Source organism: Anabrus simplex, chromosome 5 (assembly GCF_040414725.1).
Source record: "Anabrus simplex isolate iqAnaSimp1 chromosome 5, ASM4041472v1, whole genome shotgun sequence".
Classification (NCBI taxonomy): Eukaryota; Metazoa; Arthropoda; class Insecta; order Orthoptera; family Tettigoniidae; genus Anabrus; species Anabrus simplex.
The window spans coordinates 180178738-180198591 of record NC_090269.1 but is presented as its reverse complement, the minus strand read 5'-3'; the positions used below and the strand labels follow the sequence as shown (position 1 = coordinate 180198591).

The window sequence follows — 19854 nt, the reverse complement described above, 5'->3', positions numbered from 1 at the left end:
TCCACCATGCACGACTGCAATGATATAGACGAAGAAACCAGTAAACCTGTACACATCATGGATTACAATGCCACAAAAGGTAGTGTAGACTCAGAGTTGACTTGATTTGTTCACATATTACTACGTTAAGGGAAAACTCTCAGATGGACAATGAATTACTTCTTTCGCATTCTAGATCTAGCTGGAATAAACTCAATGCCTATTTTCCAAATGAACAATCCTATGGACAAATCGAGAAGAGAGTAAGTACCTCTACCAGTTAGCCCCTGAACTTATGCAAGAAAACCTTCAATACCAGGCCAAACTGGTATCAAGGCTTCCTGAGTTAGCTCTATTTTTGAAGGACTACAAAGAAGAACTACTGCAAGGGATACAAGAGAAATGTTGATAAGACCAGGAATTTACTATATTTTGTGGGACATATAAGAATCATCGAACACTGCTCTGCTGCAACACCCAAATGCCAAAAGAATGTTTGCCAAGCACACGCTGAATTGTTCTGTCATAATTGTTATGATAGTTCTGAAGATGAGGATGACTTTGTGACTGATGAATAATTTTAGAAACTTGACCAGCAACAACTACTTCTGTAGCTAACCACTCGCTGAGCATCTTCTGAAGAATTAGTATTACTTTCCTTGGGATTCTGCCTGAAGACAGGTGGCTATCCCTGAAAAGAAAAGTTTTATTGTGGTTGTTTGTAATATGTGAGGTATATTTTGTTTTGTTCCGACGGGTACATTTTAGCTAATAGACATTTTGAATTTTCATGATTTCTTTTCGCTTTTATTATATTTATATGATTAACATATTGATATTGTGCATACAAAGAAAAGACAGCTTATTGACGTGAACTAAAACCAACTGAAAATTGATGTCTTAGAACAATAAGAAATGTGATAATGTTTAAGATTCTAAAATATGTTGTAATGGAGAAATAATTTTGAAAAGTAACTTGTTTATTACTTAATACACTACTTATTAATATTGATTTAAGAAACCTGCTGTTTAATTATGCATTTAAGTTAAACAATAGCACTGACAGAAAGATGTACGTGCGGCTAATAGCCACAACGATAGCTGATGTATTAAAAAATTTACTTTAGTCGATGAAGATTAACCTGTCAGCGTGGAATGCCGAGCACTGCTCGTCATGCAGTGAACATCCCACGCAGTGGAGTGACGAGCACTGCTCGCACAGTACATGCGTGCACTGTATTGTTGTCCCGAATTCCCAGCTCTAAAACACACACGGTGCTGTAGTGAGTGGGAAACACAATACATGAATGCGACAGACGATACACTTGCCAAATACATACACTTGAAAATGAGGTGGTGTACATTACACAAGCACATAATAATTTATCCTAGGGGAAGAGTATTGACTGTACTCGAGGTTATATTGGTCAAAAATATGAAGAAGTAAAAATAAATTGGAAAATCGGAAGACGAGTTAAAAAACAGAAAGTTTGTGGGTAAATCGGAAGGGTTGGCAGATATGTGAGCTATATTTAGTTAGCAAACAGGAAGCTGCAATTTCCACAACAAAATGAACTCTACACAGTTCGAGGAGTGGTTCAGGAAAATTTTAAGCATTTTACCAGCCATATCAGTCATTGTTAATGCCCAGGCACCCACAATGACAGATTCGTCTACAAGGAATCCCAGTATGTGATGGAGGGAAAATGAGATTAACATCCTGCCTTATCCAGAGAAAAAATGTTACCACACCTCTAAATGCATAATTAAACAGCAGGTTTCTTAAATCAATATTAATAAGTAGTGTATTAAGTAATGAACAAGTTATTTTTCAAAATTATTTCTCCATTACAACATATTTTAGAATCTTAAACATTATCACATTTCTTATTGTTCTAAGACATCAATTTTCAGTTGGTTTTAGTTCACGTCAATAAGCTGTCTTTTCTAATGCGGAGTAAGTTTGGATGCCCACTGCTCACTGCAAATTGAATGCAATCAAGCTCATTTGGTCTTATGTTAGGGGGAAAGTGGCAAATGTAAATATCGCCAATGACAATCAAAGAGGGAGAAGCATGGGAATAATTAATGCACCGAAGCATTGCTCTAGTTAACTCCTGAATTATGAAATAATGTTTTTAGCACACCCAGAAAACTGAAAACCATTGTTGGGATAACAAACTTTCCAACATCATCCCTCTGATGGAACCCATTATAATTAACATGGATTCAAGCTCTGATTAGGCAGGAACTGACATCTCTCAGAAGGAAATTTTGACACTTTGAACTGTTTACTGTTTTTTGTACATATTTAAATATGAATGGCGATGATTAAATCTGATGTATAAATATTATGTACATAACAAAGAATATGTCAATGTTTTTAAACAATAAGGAGCTAACCATTTTATAATAATAATAATAATAATAATAATAATAATAATAATAATAATAATAATAATAATACTGGGAGGTACACCTCAATGTCGCACATTTAAATCTAGCGCCCAAATGAACTCGTCTATTGGAAAACAGTGAAACTGAAACTACACCAACTTAGAAATTTACTCAGAAGATGTCACCACTGAAATAAGATGTAATTTTGTTATTGTGAAGTTTCCTGCACTGACTGTATTTCTACTAGTTTTGTTTGCTATCCATCAAGAAGTTTGGACATTCTTACACAGACGTCACTACTAAAAATTATGATCATGCACCCTGTTGCAAGGTATAAGAACTTATTATTCAAAGACGTTTTGTATGCATAAGTTTTTTTTTTTTTTTTACTGATTGATGTTCATTTATTTTTGGGTTGGCAATATTTCCTTTTATTTCCACCAGTTTTGAATCTAGCCAATCCCTAATTTCTGTAATTAATTTTCTACCAATCACAGCCTTCTTCTTTGATTTTGAGTGTAACTTTTAAATCGACCAATAAATTGAGAGGGTGTGGCTGGTTTATTCGTGAAAGATCTCGAACCTTCCCTGAGGGTTTATAAACTGTGGCTTTGCACGTCTGTTGGCCAATTGATCGTCACCGTTCTGAGTGTGTGTGTTAAGCAGGAGGCGGGCGGCCTCTTCGTCAGCTGCTAGAACTTCTACAAGGTAATGGCCACATAACATATCTCTTTCTTGCTAACTCCGCAGTTTAACCCGAGGGAAAGGTCTGAATCGTTAACTATGTAACCTTGTTTTCTAAAATGTAACTTCGGCTGGCTAATGTAAAAATTTCATAAAATCTTTAACTGGAGCTCCCCTTTACCTTGGTTTGAGGTGCCACGTTTTTGTAATCTTTCGTTTCTGCAATGTATTAAAGTTATTTCCATGCGTGCTACCTCAGTAGTTTGGGAATAGCCCCTGTTTCATCGGCCAAGCGCCCTATAGGTTTAAAAATTTTTGGAGCTCAGTCTTCGACTCCATTCAAATTGTACTCGAGCCATTTATTTAAACTGTTCTTTTTCATGAAGGCCAAGTAGGTTGGGTATTAAATACCCCTGTATAATCATTTTCCTATTTTAAGTTGTGCCTTCAGGGCCAGAATTTGTAAGTTGATGTTGCCTTGAGTAGGCTTGGAAAAGTGAGAGTCTGTTAGCTCTTTTTCAAAGTTTTTGTAAGATTAATGAATGCCTCTTGAAGGCTAGATGTTGTAATTTTGGGAGCAAGTGCTCTTTGAATTAGGGGATTTCTGCCCTTGTACAATTTGTATTCTTTTGTAAATTTGAGCTAGGAGCGCAGGAAAAGTAAAGTGAGGGCTTGAAGCCCACGATCTGTTAATACCACTAATCTTGTCTTTCCTAGACTTGTTTAATGTTTGCTACTTGTACCTGTAAAAATTGTTAAATTTTGAGTTCTGAAAATATAACCTTCAGTTTAAACTTTTAATTAATTTTGACATTGTAGTTAGACCCATTCACCCCAGCACCTTCTTTCACCTCTGCATTCCACAGATACTCCGGAACAATAATAATATGGCTTTATGTCCCACTAACTTCTTTACGGTTTTCGGAGATGCCAAGGCACCGAAATTTAGTCTCACAGGAGTTCTTTTACGTGCTGGTACACCCTACCAACACAAAACTGACGTATTTGAGCACCTTCAAATACTACTAGATTGAGCCAGGATCGAACCTGCCAAGTTGGGGTCAGGAGGCCAGCGCCTCAACCGTCTGAGCCACTCAGCCTGGTACTAACCATTTTAAACCTGCCCTTGAAGGTCTAAAGCCCTCATGCAAAAAGGTGATGGGAAATGGTCAAAGTATAATTTTGTTAAATATTACTCCCGTTTTAAAGAGAGTTGATAAGTATTTACTTAATAATGCATGACCTATCGCGAATGCAGCAACAAAGCACTCTACAGGCAGTAGGGGTGTAACTGTACTCCCCGGTCAGCACTCACGTAATTTCCTTCTCGAATAATAATCTTCATAAAATCTATGAATACGTTTAGGTTTCCTATATGAAAACAGCATTGCTGCACTCATAACAATGTTAACCACAGCTCTGTCTGACTGCAAAAGTGAGAAACTCATTACAAATTAAATTGCTAACAACTTTTTAAACTAAAATAAATAACTGTTGTACAGTAAGTGTGAAATCTTGTTTGGGACACTTAAGACTAAGAGACATGAATTTTATCATGTTCAGATGACACGTTTTAATGTTATTCAGTGTAAAAGTTGAGGTTTGACCAAAAAAAAAAAGGTGTTTTTATGGGTTCCAATAATAACAGCTAGCAGCAGAAAATGGTGTAAACCACTGTTGAACACAGAAAAAATGGAACTATAATTTGGCGCAATTAGGTTTGAGATTGGTGCATCCAAATAGAGAATTTCCATATATATAAAATAAGTGTTTTGTCTGTACATTGCCCAGAATTTGAAAAAAAATTGTATTTCTGTATCGGCCATGTCTACAGTAACAAGGAAATGAATTTTTTACTTTTCCGTAATGTCTGTCTGTCTGTCTGTATGTATGTATGTACACGCATCACGAGAAAACGGCTGAAGCGAATTTAATGAAAATCGGTATGTAAAGTCTGATGATAAACCTCTACAATCTAGGCTATAAATTATTTTACTCACGCTGAGTGAAATGGTAGTTTAGGGGAAGGCCTGAAGTTTAATTCTCAAATATTTATGTTAATAAGTAGCCATGTCTTAATGAAAATCGATATGCGAAGTCGCGGTAATAAGTCTATATAATCTAGGCCATCAATAACTGTATTCACGCTGAGTGAAATGGCAGTTTAGGGGAATGCCTAAAATTTAATTCTCAAATATTTATGTTATTAGTGGTCGTATCTTAATGAACATTGGTATGCAAAATCGGGGAATAAGTCGATATAATCTAGGGCATCAATAATTTTATTCATGCTGAGTGAAATGGTAGTTAAGGGGAAGGCCTAAAAAGTAATTCTCAAATATTTGTTATTAGTGGTCGTATCGATAAATACTACATAATTAACAGTTTAGTTATGTAGTAAGTTAGTAGTAGTTACGTAGAAAGTTATTACATTTACGATCAATTATGTCTTATACATTGTTACCATACCACCTATAATCACAGAGATACATGAATTTGGTTTTTTGTTACTAAGTCCATATCAGCGCCGTCACGAGGAAATGGGTAAACAGAATTTAATGAAAATCGATGTGTAAAGTCTGAGAATAAGGAACTATAGTCTATGATATAAACAATTTTATTAGACGCCCTAATATTACAAAGCCGAAAGAAAATGAATGTGAAGGCCGACAGTATAGAAAGCTCATAAAATTATCAACAATAATATTACATTGACCATTGTTTGCTGTGATGTGCTTTGTGTCTTCTGTTTCCACTCACATCCGATAGATAGGATTACTGCTACGTACCGAGTATTTTTTTAAAATTTGCTTTACGTCGCACCGACACAGGTAGGTCTTATGGCGACGATGTGATAGGAAAGGGCTAGGGGTGTGAAGTAAGGGGCCTTTGCCTTAATTAATGTACATCCCCAGCACTTATCTTGTGGGAAACCACCGAAAACCAACTTCAGGGCTGCCAGCAGTGGGGTTCGAATCCACTATTTCCTGGATGCAAGCTCACAGCTGCGCGGCTGTAACCACACAGCCAACTCGCCCGGTCGTATCGAGTGTAACAGCCTGCCTGAATATTGGCGGGAAGATAACTTTCTTCTTTAGCATGCCATTCCTCTGGTTCATAAATTTTCTGATACTACTGGTACGTAACACACTGGTTCATCATAGCATTCGAGCTATTCAGTCCCTACTCTGAGGCACTGATTGGAATGAGCAGTGTGCAAATTTAACGGAATAATGGCAGAGGAGTATTCCCGGCAGTCTGCGACCTGGTCATTCCAGCTCTGGAACTTTGCACTGTTAGGTCGGCACCGCAGTACCGATCGTTGAAAGTTAGAAAGTGTGCTGTTTTTCATTTGATCAAGTATTTTATATCATAACATTGCTCTCAATCGCTACATTCCTACTGACGTTTTTGTAATGACCTATGTTAAATTCAGTTAGGAAAACCACAAAGTCAGTCTTTTTGAGAATCCCGTAGTGAAGCATGGGTACATCAGCTAGTTTAAGATATATTTAAATATTACAAACAAGTGGTCTGCCTATTCAACACAATTTATAATTTATTATATTATTACATGTTTGGTCCCCTAAGGGACATCATCAGCTATAATAATATTAATATATCAGAATACCAAATAGACATCACTAAAATTGGCAAGACACATTAAAAAACATTGATGTGTGTTACGACATTTGAAACACAATCTTAGCAAATTTTGTTAAAATTATAAGTCATATGATCAATAAAAACAGTTGAATTGTCCATTAAACTCTTGATAATGTTCGTGGGAATAGCAGTTGTGCTCTATAAATTCTTAAACGATCACTATTGTGAATAGCACTCTTGATTTAAAGTATTTCTTGATGAAATATTGTTAGGTCTTTAATATGCATTTCTTACATAGTAAATACATTGAATGCTTCAGAATTTAAAGTCAAATCGGGGCCGTAGTGGTAAAGCTTTTTGTAGTAATGAATATTATTTTGTTCCTTATTATTGGCCCCAATGTGCAGAGAAGGCTCACTTCTACTGAGGTAAGTGTGTATCTGTTCAAAACACTGTACTGATTAAAATGCAGTCAACATATTAGGAAACGTGTGTGGCGCTATAAATTGTCGGCATGTAAAAGAACTCCTGTGAGACAAAATTACGGCACCTCGAATCTTAGAAAACCGTAAATGTTGTTAGTGAGACATAACACAAATAACATTATTATTATTATTTTGCATATGTAAAGACAATAACGACAACAACCATCATAGCCAGTTAGTTTGCTACGGTGATGGCATAACAATGCTTCCTCGTCAGCAATGCTTGGTTGTTGAAACACTTTGTAATAAACTCTTCAAAATCTCCATTATTACAGCTCATATGGTAAAAAGGTGTCAGATATAAATGACTAAATAAAAATCATATTTTCTATAATTATTGTTATGTGCTAATAGCCGGACTGAGTAGCAACTCAAATGGTAGAGCGCTGGCCTTCTTAGTCCAACTTAGCAGGTTCAATCCTGTCTCAGTCTGGTGGTGAAGGTGCTCAAATACATAGTTAGTGGGACGTAAAATCCAATAACATTAACATTATTATGTGCTAATAACTTGTATTTCTGAATATATTTCAATCTTATGTTAATTTTAAGGACACTTCCTCTAAAGCATTACTTTGTCAATTTATATATTTTTCATGTGGCTGAAGATGTTGATAATATACGAAACATATACCACTTTTAAGCATTAAAAATTGCCTTAAGCAATCATTGTATCAACTAGGTGGAAAATAAATAAATACTTAATTGTGAATATATTTCGAAGCTCGTGAAATAATACAGTATCCGTGATCCGATATATAGTAAATACAAAGAAAGAGACAAAAATGTTGTGCGAAAAGAGACCTGTTGCTGGATCTCGGTTATTTCAAAAGGGGGGCCTCACACAAAATAATAATAATAATAATAATAATAATAATAATAATAATAATAATAATAATAATATAGCCCAGTTTGAAATTTCATATGGTGTGTTTCACGGTAAGACTGTATCCAGATGCAAAAACGTAATGAAAACTCTTATTTCTATTATTTAGTCAAATTTTCTAGTATTCCATGACAAAATAATTTGTCTCTACGTAAGGACCAGGACATTTATTAGGATATGCCATTTTAATGCAAAGAGGAAGGAGCTAGCACTGAGAAAATATGCCAATAAGAAGGCTAAGCTTTGGGCTGGTTCATCAAGTAATTAAGTCTCCTGATACATACGTTTTAATAATTTAATTCCATAAAGATGTCCATATGATGTATATTTTCCTATGCCATTTGATATAAACATTTACTTCATCAGGAAATAAATTAATTATTTTGAGTTGCATGGCAATATTTTATTTCTTATCGTATTATATGTCATGTATTTGATAGTTGATGTTCTTCCTGCTCAGCATGTGACGAAATTTAATGCATTTTCACGTTTTTAAATCTTTGGAAGTGCCGTTACTTATCGAATCGGACTAAACCAGACTATTATTTGATGACTGAGAAGATGTTTCACAGGCATGAGAAATCACAGGCTTGCTGTAATGCGACTGTGTACCTTACTCGCTATCGTTCATATCCCGTGTCGTCATAGCGCTCCAGCCAATGGAAGCTTCAACCGTCGGAGTAAACTACCTTTTATTCTAGTTACCTTGACCGATTATAGTCAAGAATAATTGAAATTACAACTAGAAGCAACAGTCATCCTGAAAAGAAAGACATCATCATCATCATCATCATTTCCCTTTATCCAGCTGTAGCCGGTTAGGGGCAAATATGGTTCCTCTCCACTTTCTTCGGTCTTTCCACCACTCCTCCTCCAACACTGTGTCCCAGTCCAGGTTTCTTTCTATAATGCTGCATTGGATGGTATCCTTCCATCTCAATCGTGATCGTCCACGGCCTCTCCTTCCTTGGATTTGCACTTCCATCACCTTTTTTGGCATTCTTTCGTCGCTCATTCGCTTTATGTGCCCAAACCATCTTAGTTGGCTCTTCTCTATTCTATCATTCATTTTTTCCACTCCAATTTGTTCCCGGATTTTCTCATTCCTTATTTTGTCTCTTCTACTCTTCTGTATCATACTCCTCACGAACTTCATTTCGGCTGCCTGTATTCAACTCTCATCCTTCTTTGTCACTGTCCAAGTTTCTGCTCCGTAAGTTGTTATGGGTACGTAATACATCTTGTACATAGTATCCTTTGCTTCCGTTGGCACATCTTTGTCCCATAACATGTTTCTTACACTATGATAGAAACAACTTCCAGCTTGAATGCTTTTACTAATCTCAGCATCCAGTCGAACATTCTCCATTAATTCACTCCCCAGGTATTTAAATGTTCCCACTACTTCCAGGGGCTTGTCTGCAAGTCTAATCTGACCTTTCCCTTCTTTCTCCCCTCTAGTCATAACAAGAGTTTTACTCTTTTCCACACTTATTTTCAATCCACATTCTTCGATCTTCCCATCACTACATTAAATTGTTCTTGAACCTTCCTGTCATCTTCTCCCCAAATCACAATATCATCTGCAAATAACATCATGTTCATTTCTCTTCCTCCATATGCTGCTTTTGCTGTTCTCATGATGTCGTCAATTACTATTGTAAACAGGATTGGTGATAGAACACTTCCCTGTCTCAGCCCACTAGTTATTTTGAACCAACTTGTCCTGCCAACTTGTGTTTGCACGCAACTACAACATTCCTTATACAATGCCATGATCATTTTCGTTAATCCCTGTCCAATTCCTTTCTGCACCAGACTGTCCCAAACTTTCGTCCTGGGGACACTGTCATATGCCTTTTCAATGTCAATGAATGTCATCACCATATCATTCCCGTACTTATTTAATAAAAATAAGACAGAATTGAATATATATAGAGGTGCAGTTTTGAAATATAAGAGAAAACACTAGTATTTAACCATAACTGTTTAAAGGCTTAAAATGATGGAATCAGTTATTTGTTCAGCCCATGTAATATCGTTTTCTTCTTTCATGGACTCCCGCAATATCATGAGAGCCGCTTAAACATGGGAGGAAGATTCCCCAGACTACCATGATGAGGATCAATGCTGCCATGCCGAGAAACCAGCCATGACGTGTCCGGAGGAGGAATCTAACTACACAGAGATGGCATAACACGCAAGCAGAAGCCAGCAGCTGCCAGAGACGAGACGAGATATAAGATAAGCTTCCTTTATTAAATTATTAGTAGTATTTGTTGAAGAAAATTTAAATCTGTGGAATATTACCTTTAAATGAATTATATGTGCCAAATTGAGAATGTTAGTGGTAGATCCTAAGCATTTAACTGCAAGTGTGTGCTAATTTAAGCAACAGATATAGTCAAACATGAAATGATACAGTTGTGTGTATCGATTTCAACGTACCAATCTACACGGAAAGTTTAGTTAACTATGAAATGGGAGGCATTGAGAAGTATACACGAGTTGTAGAGGTTAGTCTAGTCTTGAGGAATCCAAATCGACAGGCATGGTCGGAATTAATTTATTAATACGAAGAAATGGATCATACTCGGAAATAACATGTTATTACGAAGATTATATTATGGAGGGAGTATCGAACCGTAACAAAGATGATATTTAAAGGAAGTGAGATGAGAATATATATATATATTCAGAAGGATTAATAAGAAAAGATGGATGTGAAATATGTGGCAATGAGAGTATTGAGATGTAATGTTTGTTTCGTTGTAAGGTTACATGAAGGAAGTTGTTGTTATGGAGTCTTATAGATAGATGTTGGTAATGCGTGATAAATACAGTGAAGGTTATAAGGTTAGGTCATGTTGAAATGAACAAAGAGCAACAGTCCAGCTGATATAATGTCGATTTGTGACAGATCGTAACAGATTATGTATAGTTATTGAGTTTTAGATAAATATTGGTGTAGATGTAGGGACATTAAGAATTATCGTCCTAAAGAGAATAAATATCTTCCAAAATAAAAGGTAGATTCAGAAATTAATTCACATTGAACTATTGGCACAGCGGTATATGGAATGAGATTATTCATCATTAATGGTAGGACATATTTAAAAGATTGGCACAATTTCTCAGTTAATATCAATGGTTTATTTCATGTAAAGCTTTGATTGGCCATATATATGGTTTCTAATGTCGTAAACAAAGGTTGATATAGCAATGTCCAGTCAGTATTTCTAATTATAATGATATTTTTAGTGTGTGGTAACAGGTTACAAAAAAAAAAAAAACAACCTTGTTGAATATCATCTTGTATCTCGTAAATGTAATATGAACTGCCAAATATAAAGAATCCTTCACGTCCCAATGAAAATAAAGAAATCGACCTTGTAAAATATTACCCCAATGACCAATTATCAAATTATATTAGGCATTTTTGGAACATTGGATGTTTTAGTCATGTTATCCACATGGTTAAACTTTAGCTTTTTTGTTGCTTGGACTGCATTATAAGTTAGGAAGGCAAATGATGGATTCAATGTGTGTGTGTGTGTGTGTGTGTGTGTGTGTGTGTGTGTGTGTGTGTGAGAGAGAGAGAGAGAGAGAGAGAGAGAGAGATATATCAGAAGACCCCATTTCAGCTATGCTGACTGCAAGAATCGCTGTACATAAGATGATTAATTATCAAATGTCCATTTTCTTTTCTCTACAGGAATTATTCACTTTTATTTTCTTTTATACCAAGTTAGCATGCTAATAAATTAGTGTAAAATAATTTCTGAGTTTTATTTTGAAATATTGGTAAAGATATGTACAGTAGATGTAAGGTAATATAACCATTAATGACAGGAATTATTCGTGATATTTGGTGAATGATGAAGTCCACCGGCAGAGTTTAAGAGATGAATATTTAAGAGCATGTATCTGTACTCTTCAGCAGAACCTGCGATATTTTTATGTTATGAGCAAAATTGATATCTTACCCTGAGGAGCTTCCGGGAATTTTTACACGAATGCCTACTTGGACACTGGCAGGTATAGTACTGACGATAATGATGACGAATGAACTCGTTGGATGTCATTCTGGAAATGTTTGTTACTTTTATTTGTATTTTCTAATCAATTGATGTGTGTTAGCAAAGATTGTAAATAATTTTGACTTCACTTTTTTTTTTTTTTTTTTTAATTTTGTTCTTTCAAAATAAGGGTGCGGGTCTTATTTGGTGGCGGGTGGTATTCGAGATTATACGGTACTATCAACTCTCTTTAAATCAGGAGTAATATTTAACAAAATTAAACCTTCTAACAGGCCTACTGGACAAACATTTAACTGGTTGTCATGAGAAGAAGAAATCTGATCAAGTCACAACTCAGGATGAACGGACAGGAAATCGCACTAGAAGATCAACTCATAGCCTTACTTTCCAGTGTATTAAATTGCAGCTTGTTCTTGGAACCCCATTCATTGTTTATAGAAATTTAAACTTTAGTACACCGAGTTCGATAGCTGCAGTCGCTTAAGTGCGGCCAGTATTCGGGAGATAGTAGGTTCGAACCCCACTGTCGGCAGCCCTGAAAATGGTTCGCCGTGGTTTCCCATTTTCACACCAGGCAAATGCTGGGGCTGTACCTTAATTAAGGCCATGGCCGCTTCCTTCCTACTCCTAGCCCTTTCCTGTCCCATCGTCGCCAAAAGACCTATCTGTGTCAGTGCGACGTAAAGCAACTAGTAAAAAAAAAAAAAACTTTAGTATCCATACTTTTGAATCTAACAGTAGGCGTTCTGATCAAATTAAACCTCTTGATGTGCTCAAAGCAACAGCTTGAAGGTTACTGATCTGTAAACTTACAAAAAGGAAAAAATAAAACAAGTTTCTAAATGACCTGAGAATATTTAAACTAGCAAAATATAACTAAAATACTGCTAAAGTGAAAAAGAACATAAAATTGAAAAGACTTTCCCATAAGTGAATGTAGAAAGTATGTATGTAGCAAGTGCAGCAGACATTGAGTGTTGATAGTGTTTGAAAGTAATAAAACCTGTTATATACAATATTTTTACCTTTATGAACAAACAGTTTAAATATTCTAGCTTGGCCTGTTACTGAAGAAAGATACACACTCTGGCACAGATTATTAACTAACACTGGTTTGTTTCATTGAATTTTGTCTGATGTTATGGACTGCAGAATCAATATATGTGCAAACATTACAATTCTGTTGATCAATACTTCCCAATAATGCTGAAAGATACAAACCTCTACATTTCTTATGACTACTGTTTTCCTCAAAGAACAATGTTACTTCGTATTATTTCTAATTTGTTGGTACCTTTCAACATAGGAATGAAGTTAGAAAAAACAAGCAGGCAGTGCCAGCCAGGAACAGCAACTCTGCCCATATTGCAGCACAACTGTAGCATGCTGCCAAGTCATTCATGTGCTAAATGAAATGAGTGTCGTCAGATGAGGCAATGGACAAGATGATTTGTTCAGTGGAACCCTCCAGGTTTTGATTTCATCTTTCCTAGCAGAAAGTGTACTGATAACCCGGAACAGATGTGTGTTTAGTATCAAATCTGTTAAAACACTGCATACCATGGCACTGTATATCACATTTCACAGATAATCTACTCACCCTGTGATTCAAGAATCATTTTCAAGAAAGTTATATCTAAACTACAATGCCCCTTTGTTCCTCTACAATACAGCAGCAAAGGATTCAGCTTATAAACCTATTAAGATAAATAAAAATTCTCGTTTCCATTCAATTCCAGATTGACAAAAATTATATAAAATTTTCTTCAAACACAGAAAGCACTCAAATATTTCTCTGAACATGTAAATTCCATTATATTATTTCATACAGAATTTTGCATTAATAGTGTTCAGTTCCATGAGATTACTGATAGTTACTCCCCAATTCTATTATTACTATCATTATTTTTGAAAATACACTAACAGCAAGACTTTTTAATACTACCAGCAATTGATGAAATTGATATAGATTAATCTAATTAAAAAAACAGACTGAACTTTCTTCTGAGAGGGAATATCTATAATAAGGGCATATCAATGTTGTTCTTCCTGGCCTTTTCCCTCAGTTTACTGGGGTTGGTGCTTGATGTGGATATGGCTCAGTTTTACAGCTGGATACCCTTCCTGACACTAACTCTATGTGGGTGGATATACTCACTATTGTGTGTTTATTAAAAGAAGCACAAACACCCAGTCCCTGAGCCAGAGGAATTAACCAGTTAAAATCCCTGGTGCGATCAGGTATCAAACCTGGGGCCCTCTGAACCAAAGGCCAATACAATGACCATTCAACCAGGGTGCCAGACTGTATGAGGGGGTATCGATGATGGCATTTAATCCAGGCAGGAATTGGAATGACTTACGTGAAGTGGGAAATGATGTAATAAAAATAAATATAATATTGGTTTTATGTCCAGTTTTTGGAGACATTGAGGAGCCAGAAATTTTTCAGTTTTTTTACATGCTGGTAAATCTACTAACACGAGACTGGTGTGTGTATTTGAACACCTTCAAATACTACCAGACTGAATCCATCAACTTCGGTTCAGAACGCCAGCATCATGCAGCCCATTAAGCAATCAAGTGGACTGGTAAACAAAGATAACTTGAGGAAAAATAATCACTGATTAACTCATACTAGTGGCACTAGGCATTTCTTTTAACCTGTGTGTTTTCAACTTACACAGAATCCTGCAGTTTGCGCTTGATAGTACTGAGGTCCATAGGGCTGCGAATGATTTTGCGATACGTGGGAAACTGCTTTGTGTTGACTGGCAGCAAGAAAGGCCAAGCTTCATCATGAGCCTCCAGATCCTCCAATAAGGCCCGACATGGATTTAAGTCCTTGCCTAGCTTCTTATTACTGCCACTAGCTGGTGTACGATCCTTACGGCCAGGTGTAGCAGGAGCAGCATGTGGACTTGGAGAGGCACCAGGTGTGCCAGGGGTCTGGACTTCATCCACTCCTATCACAGATGTAGGAGTGGCAGCTTGTGGACTTCCAACACAGCTATCCTCAGTCTTTAATGTATTGCTGGAAAAACAGATACAAAGATCTTCAATGCCTCTAATCTTTTGTAACCAAGTTCAATTAATATCACTGACTACACTGATATTAACATTAAACATATGTTGTATCCAAGGCAATTTTATACCTGGCTCTATATGTTTAACCTAACTGTTGTGCCATAGTAATGCATGACAAATAACACTTGAATAAAACCAGCAACTGCTACTACAATTTTATTTTCCATAAAGAAAAGAAATAGAACAAAACAGACAGTTCTCATTATAAAACAACTGATTCTAATTACTTAAATTTCCTTCTTGAGGATTACAGAGGACCTAAATATTCCAATAAATGAAAGAAAACATAAGGTTATTACTTCAATAAAAATGAACACAGGCAATAGTTCAAAAAGTTGTCTCATTTAGAATTCTTTAGACATCATTGCACTCACTATTGTGAACATGCGTGCTGATTCGTCTTGTCATTTTCACAGCTACAGATACCATTTTGAGACTGATGATGCTTGTTGTTTAAAAGGGCCTAACATCTAAGGTCATCGGCCCCATTTTGAGGCTGACATAAAGGTATTTTGATACGTTCAAGAGAATGATGTAGCCTGGTTTCTTTTCCTCGAGTATAAAGAATGTGAAACACAATGACATACCACAACCACTTTCAAATGGTACGGCAGCTTACCTCCATTGGGACTGCACCTCTGGAAAGAGCTACACCACCTCAAGATGAGGATACAACTTTACTTACTTACCATGACGACTGTGCTAGGTCTATAGAGAATATGCAGTTTGTGATTCACTGGTAAGGAGATGGGCTAGTTACTTTAATAAAGGGTAAGAATCCTTTTAATGGGGAATAAAATAGGCAACATTCCCTAGCGAACAGTGATTTGGTGTGTGCAGTGTCAGAGAAATGTTCGAAAAACAGTCAATTCTTGATTTCACTGCATTTTTCACAAATTCTTTATTGCTGTCTCAATAAATTGACGTTATACTGTCAAGACTACACAACTCTGTTAATCACAGAATACAGGCAAAAGTAATAACAACAACAACAACAACAACAACAATAATAATAATAATAATAATAATAATAATAATAATAATAATAATAATAATAATAATAATAATAATAATAATAATAATTGTACCGGGCGGTACACCTCCACGCCGCTAATTCAAACTTTGCGCCTGTTGAAACTCCCCTACTGGAGGAAGTCTGAACTTTATCTAAGGTGTTAATTTTCAAGTTTCTCAGAAGATGTCACTACTTGGAAATTTCGAAGTTTCTGAACTGGGTCGTTTTCGATGTATTTTTGTTTTACCTGTAGTAAGAAGTGTGAACTTTCTCTTCTAGAGGACACTACTGAAGAACTACAATAGTGCACCCTAGTGCGAAGCGAAAGAACTGTTTTTTGGAGAAATTTTTATTTCAAAAGTTTGTTTCTTGTTAAATTTCTTTCTGTTATTGTTTAAGTTGGCTGTATACCCCTTTCTTTCCCCTTGTTTTGTATTTAGCCAATCCCGAATTTCTTTAATTAATTTATGACCAATCAGGTGTATCTTCCCCAACGGGGATGTGCTGCTTAACCCTAGCCAATAAAGTTTTGTGGGAGGGTGTTCTCATTCCTAAAACGCCTCGAACTTTCCGCGAGAGTATATAAACTGCTGATTTTAGGGTCTCTGGGCCACTTCAGTACCATCTTTCAGTGTGTAAAGTACGTAGCAGGGGGCGGGAAGCGCCTCTTTCTTCGGGCAACAGTTCAACAACAAGGTAATGGCCGTTTAATAACTTCTTTTCTTGCTAGCTCAGCAGTTTAACTCTCGGGGCGGGTCCGAAGCTTTTCCACCATGTAACTTTTCCCTAAAATGTAAAGACTCTTAGTATCTATTCTCTTTTAAGCTACATATTGGGATGGAGAGTGCTTAACCCTCTCAAGCTCCCACTCATATTGTTTTGAGGTGAACTTATTTTTTCACAACCGATTCTTCCTTAACGTAATGTAAATTGTTTCTTTCTAAAGTCACCTCTTTAGTATGGGATTAGCCCTTGCATTAGCGGCCTAGAGCCAGATTAGGTTTTAAACAAATGTATTAGGAGTGCAGATCGCCTCCTCTCAAATTGGTATTTTAGAGGCCATGTAATTAACCTTTTCTCACTTAATAGGCCTCAGTAGGTTGGGTATTTTACCCCTGTGTTTATGTCCATAGAGGACAACTTGAAGGTGGAGTTTGGCGTGGCCTTTTATAGGCTTGAATTCTGAGAGCGAGTGGGCTCTTTCTTGAAAATTGAGAGTTGTATGCCTCGAGGAGGCTTTTCTGTGTAATTTGGAGCAAGTGCTCCTGGGCATGAATGGGGTTTTCTGCCCCTCTGTTGAAACTTGTATTGGGGTAAAACTGGGCTAATTGCTCAAGAATTGTGGGTTCGGGGCTCGAAGCCCAAATCCTGTAAATACTGTAATTGTAATTTGTTACCTTGCTACTCTGTACCTGCCATTATTGTTATTTCTTGATTTTGCTGAGAAAATATAACCTTGTTAAATTTTATCTTAAATTTAATTTCGTATTTTGAGGCCCGTTCACCCCCGCACCTTCTTTCACCTCTGCTAATCCACCAAACCACGGTAACAATAATAATAAAAATAATAATCATCATACGGCCTCAACTACCATGTGCAGACATTTTAATTTTTTCATCTAGGCTGGGTGTCAATTATGACAACCAGATGGCAGAAAAATGGATCTCTGTTGATCTATGGTCGAGTTTTATTTAATTTTGGTGGGAAAACATCAAATGCTTCACCAGAGATCTTTTACATGCTAACACTGTATGACATGGAGTGTCAAACAGAATTCTTTCTGCTTCTCTGACTAACTCTCATAGAGGAGAACATTCTACCATTGATTCACTGAGGGAGTGGTGGTGGTGGTGGTGGTGGTGGTGGTGGTGGTGGTGGTGGTGGTTTTTCGTTTAAGAGTAAGTAGCTATAGGCAAACATGATCTACCATTGAATTAACATTATACACATGATGCAGAGTCAGATGATTAGTTCTGATGTTTCTTCATTACATGTTTGTCACACATGTCTCTTGAAGCAGAGCAGCAATCCATGTAGTGAAGAGAAGGCAGTGGTAATTTATGCCTTAAAGGAAGAAATAGAAAACTATCTTGATACTAAGTAAGAAAATGGAAGAGCTCTGGCCCTTCAAAGAATGAGGGTATAAGAAAAGAAGGGTCAGGAAGGGAAAGAATGACTGACTGAGTTTCACAAACCTAATACCGTCAGGGTCAGAAGAGAGCCAGAGTTGACCAAGGGAGGTTTGACAGCAAAGAGCTAGCACAAATAGGTGGAAGCAATGTCAAACTCAGCTAGGGACCTCATGGTCGAAACTCCATTTTTCACAACTGACAGCTTCCGGGGAATGTGGAGTACATACACACAGATAGACATATACAGATGACTGCCAAGACATATAAAATTCAAGTATACAATCTCAAATTATGTAATTTCTTCCTCTTATTCTTTGCGAAGGGGAGATTAGGATTGGGCTTGTTGAATTCTTGCCTTAAGATCAAAAATCAACAATTGTTTGTTCTACACATTACCATGTGATCCACAAGGAAGGCATGCTCATTACTCATCAGATTTCTCCTTGTGTTTCCTGTGTTCCTTGTCTTCTCTTACCTGCGAGAACATTTGCTCTTTTGTCTCCCCTGTGATTTCTCTGTATCCTATTACTTCCACATTGGGACGGAAGAATGTTCCACTTTTGGTAAGTGTGGATGTGAAACAGATCTGAAAGAACTAGGTTTGGTGAGAAGGAAGTCTATTTGTGAAGATTTAGAGTGCATGTTTGTTCATCAACAACAAATCAGCAAATAATATTACTGAATTTAGTTTGTTTACACTTATATTCACCTATACCTGATACTGTTCTTTGAGTAAGAAATCACAGGGGAAAGGATTTCTGCTTGTTGCTTTAACTTTGGACACTCATGTATTTCTCTCACAGACCTGCCACCTTGGGATAGTCCACCTGTCTCAATAAGATATCTCCTATCTGTATTCCCTCTCTATCACCACATTCACCTTAAATTTGCAGTCTTTTATTATCTACTCCCTGAACTTCAGTTCAAGTTCTAACCAACCAGACTGAAAATTATTTGTAACATTCTATTCATCATCATCACCACCACCACCACCACCACCACCACCACTTCCCCTTATCCAGCTCCTGCTGGTTCTGGGAGTTTATGGCACTTCTCCACCTTCCTCTCTCCTTCCACCATTCCTCTTCTATAAATTTGTCCTAGCCCCTCTTTACTGAATTGATCCACTTTGTTTTAGGTCTCCCTCTCGTTCTCTTTCCCTCAAACTTTATCTCCATCATCTGTTTTGGTATTCATTCCTCCTTCATCCTCTTTACATGTCCAAAACACCTTAGTTTACTACCATTAGTTTTTTGATTTAGGTCTTCCATTCCGACTACCCTTCTCACATTCTATTATTACATGCAGAAAATCTACGAACTATTTTAATGAATTATTTATTCATAAGGCTTCAGCATTTTAATCTGACACCAGTTAGGCTGCCTGCACATCAACTTTAACATCCTGTTTCATTCTACTAGATGGTAGGGTGAATCAGATCTATGGCTGAGTCTTGATTAATTTTGTCAGATTAACACCAAATGAGTCACCAGATATCTTTTATGCGCTGAAATCATATGGCATGGAGTGTCAAATGTACTTTTC

General features: G+C 36.6%; 1 protein-coding gene across 11 annotated transcripts in view; it reads right to left on the bottom strand.

The window, feature by feature from the left end:
- Positions 1-19854, bottom strand: part of tou (toutatis) — a 1002029-nt gene that overhangs the window by 22184 nt on the left and 959991 nt on the right. For all 11 annotated transcript variants that reach the window (XM_067147191.2, XM_067147194.2, XM_067147190.2 and 8 more), the window contains one exon: positions 14758-15108. In XM_067147191.2, the coding sequence (XP_067003292.2) occupies positions 14758-15108 (351 nt within the window). The remainder of the gene's footprint in view (positions 1-14757; positions 15109-19854) is intronic.